Raw genomic sequence first — 11,345 nt, forward strand, 5'->3', positions numbered from 1 at the left:
CAGCGAGCCCCATCACACTGTAACCCAGTCACCTGGAATCACTCCTGTCACCTCATGGGCAACGTGGGAAAGTTCACACTGACAGGCTAAGCCGAGGGGCACTATCTGTGGGTGCCTCATCATCGCAGCACAGCTCTGCCTTGGCAACCTTCCCCATGTGTGAAGAGGGGCAGCGAGCTTGGCTCCTAACCTTGGGCTGGCCCGGGTGGCTTGGGTCACAGGAATGGCATGCTGCAAGGAGAAGGTGGCGGGGGGGTGGAAATAGCAGGGGCTTCTACTGAAAATATTAACCCGTCTATTTGGAAAGTGATGGCTGCCTTTGAAATCTCTCCTTATACGTGTAACCTAGCCCCGGGCAGGGAGCGAGCGCCGGGGGTGTGAGGGGTGGGCTGGGGAAGGGCTCCCTGCGCAGCCCCGAGCCTTTGTCCTGCAGCCGGGCCCCCGAGGGTGGGCAGCGGGGCCGGGGCCGCCCGCCGCGCCGGGACACTGCTCCCGAGCCGCGCCCCGAGCTCACGGCTCTTCGGGGGACGGTGCAAAGTTGGGGTTTTTCAGCTTGTTTTTTGGGGTTTTTTGGGTTTGTTTTGGTTTAGTTTTTGCTTGTTTGTTTAAATTTTTTTTCTAATTTGTCTCCCACCTCTCGTGTCCCCCCTCCCCCATCTAAACAGGAGATGTTCTCAGGACAGCGCCCGGGAGACTGACTGGAATCAGTTTTGGAGGGTGATACACCGCGACAGCTAAAAGTTGGATAGGGTTTCAGCAGCTCCTATATAAAGCAGGGGGGACTTATGTCACTGCACTAATTAAATTCCATCTGGGTTGTTCCTCGGGGTGTTTTTGAGATTGCCACCCAACTCAAGCAGGCAGAGAGGCCCAGGGACAGCATGATGGACCTTTTTGAAACTGGCTCCTATTTCTTTTATTTGGACGGGGAGAATGGAGCCCTGCAGCAGCTGGAGATGGCTGAGGGATCCCCGCTGTACCCAGGCAGCGATGGCACCTTGTCTCCATGTCAGGACCAAATGCAGCCAGAGGCCGGCAGCGACAGCAGCGGAGAGGAGCATGTGCTGGCACCCCCGGGACTACAACCCCCTCACTTCCCCGGCCAGTGTTTGATCTGGGCTTGTAAAACTTGCAAGAGAAAGTCGGCCCCCACGGACAGACGGAAAGCAGCCACCCTACGGGAGAGGAGAAGGCTGAAGAAGATCAACGAAGCTTTCGAGGCTCTGAAAAGGCGGACTGTGGCGAACCCCAACCAGAGGCTGCCCAAGGTGGAGATACTGAGGAGCGCCATCAGCTACATCGAGAGGCTGCAGGACCTCTTGCACAGGCTGGATCAGCAGGAGAAAATGCAGGAGATCGGGGGGGACCCCTTCAGCTTCAGCCCCAAGCAGGGAAATGTAAGCACTGCCGCTTGGCCCCTCCGCCGCCACGGCAGCGCCGCCGCGCCCGTCCCCTCCCTCCTCCTCCTCCTCCTGTTCGGCAGGGCCGCTGCGGGGGCCGGGAGGGCTGGGGGCGCGGAGGGCGCCCCTCGGGGAGCCTGCCAGCCCTCGGGCCTCCGGAGCTCCGCCGGCCCGGGGAGCGGCGGCAGCCCCACTAACACCCGTCCTCTCCCCGTGTCTCCCCGCTCCCGCCTGTGTGCCGCAGATCCCCAGTTCGGATTTCCTGAGCACCTGCAGCTCCGACTGGCAAAGCGTTTCTGACCATTCCCGAGCCCTAGGAGTCAGCCCCAAAGAAGGTAACTCGCCCCGCGGGCCCCGCTCGCCGCCCTGCCGGCCCTGCTCGCCCGCCGCCCCCTTCCCGAGCCCCCTTCCCGAGCCCTCCTCCCGAGCCCCCTTCCCTCGTCCGCCGGCCGCGGTCCCAGCGGCCCGGCCCTCACGCTCCCTCCTTTGCCCGGGCCCTCCGGCAGCCGGGAGCCCCCGGCGAAGAGGAGCGGTCTGCTCTTTAATGCCTCTTCTCTCGTTGAGCAGGAGTCTCCGCTGTTGAGTCGTCGGCCTCCAGCAGCCTCCGCTGCCTCTCTTCAATAGTAGACAGTATTTCTTCCGACGATCCCAAGCTGCCCAGCGCGGACGAAGCGGTGGAGAAATAAACCCGGTTTTGTGGTAGTATATTTAACGGAGATGAAGCCTCCACTCTCTCTCCTCTAAACTAAGTAACGAAGCCAATTCACACAGTAGAAAGCCCAAGTAGGGCCCTTTTTAAGATCGAATCAAGGTACACCTACCCCAAAGAAAATGGCTCCCACTGACTCGAGACAGACAGACTTCTCCCTTGCCATTTTTTTCCCCCGAGTTTTGTTTTCTTTAAATTGTGTTGCATAAACTTCCCTCTTTTTTTTTTTTTTTAATTTTTTTTTTAATTTTAAGATACTTACCTGTGTACCGGTGATCCGCTTTGTCTGAGACTCACCGGAAAGTTCATTCCTGTCTGAGTGAAGCTCTTGGTTGCATTGCGTGTGAGTCATATTTAACGAGTCCCCGCCTCATTTCGTTCCTGTAAATAATTTCAGTACTGTCTTTTCTTTTGTAAACATAACATATATATATTTAAATGATGGAATGTGATATTGTATATAAGAACAGATGGATTTCTTGGATTGTAAAATAAAGCTCTTTGTGTTACAGTGTTTTCCTCCCGTCCTCTTAATTTCATAAAATAACCCGATCCCGGAGTTCAAACCTGCCACTGACTTCAGGGAATGAAGGCCTGAAGAGTCAGACCCATGTGGCAGAAGCACGACCCGTGTGACTGGAGGCAGGACACGGGACTGATTTTTCTTTCGTTTACTCCTCCAAGGTGTCCCCTTTAGGGCCGCAGCTGCTGTGTGAATCACCCGTGTCTCCGTGGGCTCTCGGGGAAGCCGGGCGGGCACGGCTGGGTGTGCGGACAGGACCCGCCGCCTCTCCGGCCGCCCGCAGCGCTCCGGGGCCCCCTTCCTCGCCGTGCTTGCGGAACGCACGTCCCCCTGGAAAGCGATATTGCTCCCCTAAAATGTCGAACAGTGCCGCTCGAGTACCTTGCCAGGCAAAGATGCTTCGCTGGCCTTGCCCTGCACGTGAAAAGTGAGATTTGAAAAGAGGCATGAAAGAGGATAACCCCGCCCGTCGTCCTCCCCACTCATCCCCCCGACCTCCTGCCCCGGTCTCTGAGCTGGGAGAGGCTCAGTGCGTCTCACCTTCTCCTCCCGGTACCGAGGACTTGAACGCAGGGCTTGTCTGCGGCAAAATTGACGGGCCTGCTGCACTAATGGGGCAGCAACTGGCTGTGAAAGGAGCCCGCTCCCTCTGGGGCTGGAGGGAGCTGTAGTTTCTTCCCAGGAAAGGTAACTCCCCTTGACTTCCCTGAGCCTGATGGAGAGGGGAATGGGGTCCTTCAGGGAGGAAAGAGTTAAGCGGCCGAAAGTGTTTGGCGGTGGGGGGGTAACAGCATATGAAGCCTTTCACTCAGTGATGTAAAAAAACACAGCCTCTCTGAGGATGGTGAAACGGAGCTGCTCACAGTCAGAGCGTTACGGTTTGTAATAGATTGTACCCCCGGGAAGGGGCGACCACCAGGATCAGCGCATTCTGCCCCTGGCACACACTCAGGGCTCGCCGGACAGCCTGCACAAGTAAACAGAGGACACTTCAACTCTACCCGCGTGCGGTCTCCTCGCCAACTTTAGCCCTTGATTTATTCTTTGTTTCTGTTTTTTGAAAGGTCACAGTCGCGTTTCGAGAAGGTCTCCCCTTCCTGGCGATCTGGGGCACGGGTACACCCGTCTGAAGTGGAAGCTCTGGGTAGAGCCTGCCCAGAGAGCTGGCTCTCCAATCGGCCGTGCCTTCCCACCACCCACCCTCTCTGCGCCGCCGTGGCCAGCCGGGTTTTTAAACCGGTCATGTACTACCTCTAAGTGCTATCTAACGAGATACTCCCTTGCAAGGACTAATTGCGGCGGGACAGTGTGGTGGGCACAGTGATGCAACAGTTTCCCCATCTTTTTTCCTCCTTTCAAATTAAACCCCGTTGCCTCGGGGAACCCTCGGACGCTTCAGAAAGCGGTGCGTCGGGGAGCGCGGGGCCCTGCGTGCCACCTCTGCGACCTGGCACGGGACAGGAGACGGTGCAGCTCGCTTCTATGGCGAAGGCACTTGCCCAGTAAGAGAGTATTTGAGATCAGGCTAGCAGCTCGTAGACTTGTTCCTCATTTGTTTCAAACCTCGCTGAGTCCTCGGGAAGGGCTACACTCAGTTCACACGGCGATCCGAGCCCCGCGGGACGCTGCCCGCATCAGGCAGCAGCCGTGCTGAGCCGCCCCTCAAAGCCACAGTGTCGCGCCCGCACCGGGGCAGCCGACTGTCAGGTTTGCCCGCAGTCGGGCAATCACCCCAATAAGCCGCCCGTCCGCCCGGCAGCACCCCTACGGCAGCGTCTCCTCCAGCAGCAGGGTAACTTGAGCGGTTGTTTGGAGTAAGTTTGCCTAAAGGAGAGTTTTTTTCATTAAATAAAGAAAATACCTCCCGAAGAGACTCTCCGTGACCCCCGTGGCTGCAGCTGATGTGTCGGGCTTCCCAGTGAAGGTCGTCAGTGTGTTTGCAATTAAAATGTTTGTGTTAGATATTAATAACGATAATCTTTACTTAAGTCCCCAGCCAAAGCAAACAGGGCCTTGGAATCACAAAATCAAAGGGCAATAACTGGGTAAAGACAAGAGGTTTGTGATTTAATGAAGTCTTTTTCCGGAGGGACCACGCACAAAGTAATCGAAGTTTTTGCGCAAATGCAAGTGCCCCTGCCGCTCCCTCCTCCCCTCTGCGGGCTGGAAATCCCATGCTCGACACAGCCTCTCGCCTCTCCCTGCTCCGCTCCCCTGGGAACCAACCACCTGCCCGCTCCCTCAGTAGCGGAGGGACGCGGGGCTCCGCCGGCCCGCGGTGCGGGGTGCCCGGCCCGGCGTGGCACAGCTCCGCCGCCCGCCCGAGATGCCTGCGGGGCCGGGAACGATGGGAGAAAGGCGGGGGGAAGGGGGGAGTGGAGTGCCTGTCTGCAGTGCTGCCGCGTTGACACCGCTTTCCTCTGAAGTGACGCGACCGAGGGTTTAAAGCCTTGTTTTTAGTTTGAGGTTTTGGTTTTGTATTTTTGTTGGGTTTTTTTCCCTTTTGTTTTGTTGGGGTTTTTTGGTTGGTTGGTTTTGGCTTTTATATTGTGCATCTTTATTTTTCTCGGTGAAACCGCCCCAAATCCAGGGAGGGAAGCGGGCAGCCAGCAGCAGGCTTAGTTCATTCTCTGATCTCGGAGTCAAGGCGGTAAAGAGGCGACACAGCAACTATTTCCACGGGAAAATTCCTGCGTGGACCACTGCTGCTTCGTGGACCCCGCACGACTTTTCCACAGTTTCCGTCTTTCTGTGGAGAATGAGCTAGGGATGGGTGTAGGGGGCAGGGAGGGAGGAGGCTGAATAATTGAGCCATGTGCTCGCTAGGACGCCCGTCAGATAGCAGGAACTAGCAACTTTTCCCAGTCTCAAGGCTGCTAAAACCCCCTCGTGTCCCTTTGATCTCTCCTGGGAGTCCCGGGGAGCCATCAGAGGCCAATGCCTTCTTCAGCTGTCCTCTATACAATTCCCTCTGGCAGGTACTAATGTGTTTACTTAGGTGCGCACGGTTCCCAGCGCTGGGGGGAACCAAACGTTTCTCACACGGCTGGAAGCGCCCGGCCGCACCAGCCCGACTGGGAAGTAATTTTGTTGTCGGGGCATCACGGAGGAGCACTCGCTGTCGCTGCCAGCCCGCGGACGGCGGGAGCCGGGCGGAGCGGAGCAGCACCATGAAGTTGCGTGTGCGCTCCGGGGAGCCGGCCGGGCACAGCGCAAAGGCGCTCCGGATGGCCGGGGCTGGGGGTGCGCTCGGGGAGACCGCAAACACCTCTCACCCCCTCAGTCCGGTGATTTATGGTTTCGGTAGGATTTTCTTCTCTTAAATAGAAAGGCGTGGGACTTGGGAAAAGATGGCACGCTCTGCAGAAGGTGCCCACATTGGATGGAATCTTTCCAGAAATAGGTGCGGCACGGCGATTCCTGAGGAGTGGGGAGGGCTGGGGTGAGGAACACCATTTAAAGGGATCCTGACACGTTCACCACTTTCTCTCTACCAGTCCACAGGAGCAGTGTCTGATGCTAAGGCTGTTCCCGCTTTCCAGACTTGAGCCTCCTGAAATGCAGCACCATCCTCCCCCTCCCCCCACCCCGCCCTTCGCCAGCAGCCTCATTAGCCAGCGCTGTAGTTCGTGTTTTCTCCCCCCTTTCTTTAGTTCCACTCGCCTACTGCATTTTTGCAAATTTGTTTTGAGATCACTTTACCAGAGGAGCCGGGGGCTCTTTAAGGGATACTAATTACTGATTTTTTTTCTTCCTGAGTGACAGGCCCTTCCATTATTTCTTCCATTTCCCCAAAAATATTCAAGGAAAAAGGAATGATTTTTTTTTTCCAGCTCTTCAAATACTTTTGGGGAAAAGCACGTTTCTTAACAGCCCCAGCTCCTCTGAGTTAAGAGTCAAATCTGAGACCTGAAGCTGTGCATGCCAGGAGAGCGGGACTGAGGGGCTTGGCGTTGTGCACCGGGAGATCTACAGTGCATGCTTGGAGGGAACCCAAGCATGCACCAATCCAGAAAGGTGATCGGAACTGCAACCGGCACTTTAAAGATCAAGTTTATTTGTGCACGAAGCATAAATATGTAAACAGGTCTATTTTAGCCAGCGCAAACGCAGTAAATGAAATTGTGTGTGTGTGTGTTTGTGTATGCCTGTGTGTGTGCACGCCACAGCCCAGTGAAGAGTTCAAGTTACTGCTGAGCAGAACCCCTCCTGACTGATGCTGTCTTAGGAAAACAGTAGGGAACTGTCCTGTTTCAGATGTGGCCCAACAAAACAGCAACCTGCACCTCAGAGCGTCAGAAACCTGAAATTCTGAGCTTTCCCATTCTGTAACTTTACTCCTTTATCAACTCCCTGCTTTTCATACAGTATTCATTTCAAAGGGGCTCCCCGTGTTTATGGCCCCAAATAAACCAAAGCAGTGCAGATGTAGCCTTCCCCAGCTTTTAGATGATTTTGCAGCCTTTCCTAGGAAGAAGGGTGTGTGCACGGCTGCTTTTCAGGAAAAGTTTTAGCCTAAGAGTGGAAATCCGCCTTTGGGGGCTCGGGGGTTGTGGCAGCGGGGAAACAAGGATGGATTCCCTCCAGCCCCAGCACAGGCCGAGCTGCTTGCCTTTCTCCGCCTTGCCCGTGCGGATCGGAGGGCTTCCCGGCGGTGTGCGCTGCCACAGGGCATCTCTGTCGGGAGATAATTCCCTACCGGCCTTGCTCACTTGATCAGCGTCTCCTCCAGACAAGCGGCTCGCCGTGCCACCACATCAACCCTTCCTGAAGAGAGGCTAACTGAAGGCGCCTTTTTCCTGGACACAAAAACCGCCTGCGTAGCGTTTGAACCGCTGCTGGGTCATTTGCTCTGCGTTTGAGTTAGCCTAGGTCACATAATTTTATTCCCAGGTAGGGAAGGTTTCCTTTGCCTTCTCATAATATTTTCCTCAGCTACAAAAGCCACCTGGATGAAACCAAAGGATTCCTGCGCGTTAGCAAATGCCTGTTAAATGGCTTCATTACCACTCTAATGACCCTTGCACCGCTCCGCTCGGCTACTGCTGCGGCTGGGGCTCTGCAAGGCTTTTGTCCCCTTGTGTAAAGTTACTTAGGGATTGCGGGGTTAGAAATTTTACACTTCCAGGAGGGGTTTGTTGCGCTGGCAGCTGGGACGCATCTGTAACGGTACAAGTTTGCCTGAAAGCAGAAAATTAGCAAACCCAAGGCGCTGCTTGACTGTTGTGTCCCTAGCAGCTCCAGGTCACAAGAGAAGGAGAAATAATGGGAATGGGATTTGTCTCGGAGCAAACACATACACTTTTCTTTTGTGAGTACCTTTCCTTGTGATCCGATCCAGCAGCACTAAAATCTGGTTTCCCTCCTCCTCGTCTCTCCTGGCCACAAGTAGCTGTGCATTGCTGTCCGCCAATTTGTAAATTTGAGCGGTTGGTGGCACAACTTTAATTACTGGACAAAGCGCTCCTCGAGATAAATAAACACATCTTAGGTCTAAGAAGAAGGTTATAACTTTTCAGGTTAGACCTGGATCACGGGATGTGGGAAATAAAGATATGCAAGTAGACACTGTAAGTGTCCTTCCCGAGGAAACGTGTGATGGGAAACAGGAGATGTGAACACCGAGACGAGAAAGGGCTCTGTAGGACAGTGGTTCGTGTGCGTCCACTGCCCCTCTTTCTCTTTCCATACCAAACTGCAAATTCACAGACTTGGTTGGAAATTCGGAGATGTCGCAATCAGTGCTTGGGAGGTCGTTCATTAGAAAAGTGCCCATCTCTCGGCGCTCCAAAAGAGCGGTGCGGAGCAAATTGTCTCCTAGGGACTGGAAGGGGCTTGCCCAGACAGCTCCCGGCAGGGGCTGTGGTGGGATATGCTAATAAAGACTGGCCTCTGCGGACCAGCCTCCCTTTCCATGTATATATAAGGGCCCCCCGCATCAGCCGAAGGACACTTGGTCTCGGGTCCCTAATTACGGAGGAAATTGCCCCAGCGCACTGCGGAGCGCCTCGCCGAGAGCCGGTGGCCGCCGTTCCGTACTGACGCCTCCGTAGCAGGGATGGAGGTGATGGACAGCTGCAAGTTCTCCCCGTCCGAGCTCTTCTATGACAGCTCCTGCCTCTCCTCCCCGGAGGGCGAGTTCCCCGAGGATTTTGAGCCCAGGGATCTGCCACCTTTCAGTGCCCACGAGCCCCCCGAGCCCGCCTGCTCCGAGGAAGAGGAGCATGTCCGAGCTCCCACTGGCCACCACCAAGCCGGTCACTGCCTCATGTGGGCTTGCAAAGCCTGCAAAAGAAAATCCACCACAATGGACCGGCGGAAGGCAGCCACCATGAGGGAGAGGAGGAGGCTGAAGAAAGTGAACCAGGCTTTTGAGACTCTGAAGAGATGCACCACTGCCAACCCCAACCAAAGACTCCCCAAAGTAGAGATCCTGAGAAACGCCATCAGATACATCGAGAGCCTCCAGGAGCTCTTGCGGGAACAGGTAGAAAACTACTATCACCTGCCGGGACAGAGTTGCTCCGAACCGACCAGCCCCACTTCCAGCTGCTCCGATGGGATGGTAAGACAGAGGCAGGAGCCACAGGGCTGTGGGGACCCCAGGACGGCCCGCGGGCAGGTCACCCTCGGCCCAACGCCATGGGACCCGTGCCACGGGTGTGGGACAGGCCGAACGCATCCGGACATCAGGAAAAGGCGGGCGGTTCGCCCTAGAACAGGCCCCTTCCCAGGTTTTCCGCTGAGCACGCACGTGGGCTCTCCGGGGATGCATGGGGGGCGGCAGCGCTGCCCGCGGGCACCCTGCAGGCGCTCCGGCCCCCGGCGTCCTCTCTGCTGTGCCCTTAGCGCGGCCTTAGAGGGGTAGGGCTGGGGGAGAGGGGGAAGGCGCTGCCCAGGGCCAGCAGCCTGGCTGGGGCCGGCTGCTTCCCTCCCTTCCCGCCGGCCTTTATGGCCCTTTCCCTTCTCGGGGAGCGTCCCGCTGGCCCCTGGCCGGGGGCGGCAGGGCCGGCACTCGCCCCTCGCTATCTTGCAGGCCGACTGTGGCAGCCCCGTTTGGTCGGCGAGAGGCAGCAGCTTCGACGCCGTCTACTGCGCCGAGATGGCCCACGGTAAGCGCGACTCGACCCGGCGCGGCCTGCGGGTAGAGGCGGGCCCGGGCACCCCCGCTCCCTGAGGCACTGGGGGAAGGCAGCGCGGCGCCCCGCGGTAACGCGCTGCCCTGTCCCCGTCCCTCCCCTCGGCGCAGGGTACGCCGCCGATCAGAGCAGCGCCCTGTCTAGCCTGGACTGCCTCTCCAGCATCGTGGACCGTCTCTCCCCGGCCGAGGAACCAGGGCTGTCACTGCGCGACGCCGACTCCCTCTCGCCCAGCGCCAGCATCGACTCGGGCCCGGAGACGCCCGGGACGCCGCTGCCCCGACGGACCTACCAGGCGCTATGAGGGGCCGGAGGGCCGGCACGCCGCGCCTGCCGCCGGGGCCGCCTCCCGCGCCCGGCCGCCTCCTGCAAACGCTTCTCGGGCAAGAGGGGCAGCCCCGGAGCCCCTTGGGCCGCCGCTTCCCTCTGGGGCCGCAGGCAAAGCGCCGCGCCGGCCCCCGGCCAGGGATTTCCCGCAGCCCGGCAGGGCGAGCAGACCCCGCGGCTCGGGACACACGCGCTGCCCTGGAATCCCCGCTGCAAATAAAACGTGCTGTGAGAGAGCTGTCTGGCCGGCTGGTTCTTTAAGTGCATTCCCTGGCATGGGGGAGGGCAGCCAGACTCGGCTGCGGGGCGCCCGCCAGCATCCCTGTTGAGCCCCCACCGAACCTCGGGCGGCCCTGGGCTCCTGCCTGCGGGGCGCCCCTGCCCGCCCCATCGCGGCGGTCCCCAGCCGCCATGTGGAGTGTCTCGCCGGGCTGGGCCTGGGAGCTTGTCTCTCCTTCACCAGTGCGTGGAAGTTGCCCCACTCATGGAGCAACAAAAACGTGGACCTTTAAATTCTCACACTGTATGTCCTGTTATGGGCAGAGTTTCCTTTATTTTCTGCAAAATTTTTCTATCCTTTCCTCCCTGCCTTCCCTTCCCTTCCCGTCCACCCCTGTAAAGCTCAAGTTTCTTTCACTGGGTATGAAGAGGGACTGTGTATTCCAGAATTTGACCCTGAAATTGCGTGATGACTCTGCTCTTAAAACAACAGTATGATCTAGCTCTGATGCTGTGCTGAGGAATTTTACTTGTTGCTCTGGCAGAGACAAATTTAGAAAAGTTAGTAAGAACAAACCACATGTATCTCTTTCATAAACCATGAGGTATATTTCACAATATTCAGATAGCAATATAGATTTATTTGCTCCTAATTACTTTGGTCTTTTGGTCCAGGATGCAAGTTCATTACTCTACATCACTCTAGAAATAACCAGGTCAAATCTTCACATGTTTTCAGATTTAACAAGTATTCCAGGCACTGAATTAGGTCTGTCTACCATGAAAAATTTCCATTGTTTTGCACTCTTCTACATATAATCCAAAACTTTCTTAGCCAACCCTCCTCACACCTCCCTCCCCCCCAAAAAAAAGGAAAAAAAAAGAGATGAGATGGAGAGATGGGCTCTTTCAGTTCATCCAGAAATGTTTCATATAAATACTCTGAGTGCGAAGGGTATATGCACCTCACTATTGTGGGATAAGGATGGATTTGCCGTTTGTGTTTGTGGTGCTAGCACTCGGCGGCC

At 56.6% G+C, this 11,345-nt stretch overlaps 2 protein-coding genes across 2 annotated transcripts; both read left to right on the forward strand.

Annotated features, from left to right (window-relative positions):
- Nucleotides 1-792: 792 nt before the first annotated feature.
- MYF6 (myogenic factor 6) lies at nucleotides 793-2,621 on the forward strand. Its single transcript, XM_041465693.1, has 3 exons — nucleotides 793-1,397; nucleotides 1,645-1,735; nucleotides 1,968-2,621. The coding sequence occupies exons 1-3, from the start codon at nucleotides 882-884 to the stop codon at nucleotides 2,084-2,086; spliced, it is 726 nt and encodes a 241-aa protein (XP_041321627.1). The 5' UTR covers nucleotides 793-881; the 3' UTR covers nucleotides 2,087-2,621.
- A 5,670-nt stretch (nucleotides 2,622-8,291) lies between these two features.
- On the forward strand, nucleotides 8,292-10,326 carry MYF5 (myogenic factor 5). Its single transcript, XM_041465596.1, has 3 exons — nucleotides 8,292-9,197; nucleotides 9,669-9,744; nucleotides 9,882-10,326. The coding sequence occupies exons 1-3, from the start codon at nucleotides 8,691-8,693 to the stop codon at nucleotides 10,073-10,075; spliced, it is 777 nt and encodes a 258-aa protein (XP_041321530.1). The 5' UTR covers nucleotides 8,292-8,690; the 3' UTR covers nucleotides 10,076-10,326.
- The last annotated feature ends 1,019 nt before the right edge of the window (nucleotides 10,327-11,345 follow it).

The sequence above is a fragment of the Pyrgilauda ruficollis genome, unplaced genomic scaffold, assembly GCF_017590135.1.
Source record: "Pyrgilauda ruficollis isolate IOZ18807 unplaced genomic scaffold, ASM1759013v1 scaffold19, whole genome shotgun sequence".
Taxonomy (NCBI): Eukaryota; Metazoa; Chordata; class Aves; order Passeriformes; family Passeridae; genus Pyrgilauda; species Pyrgilauda ruficollis.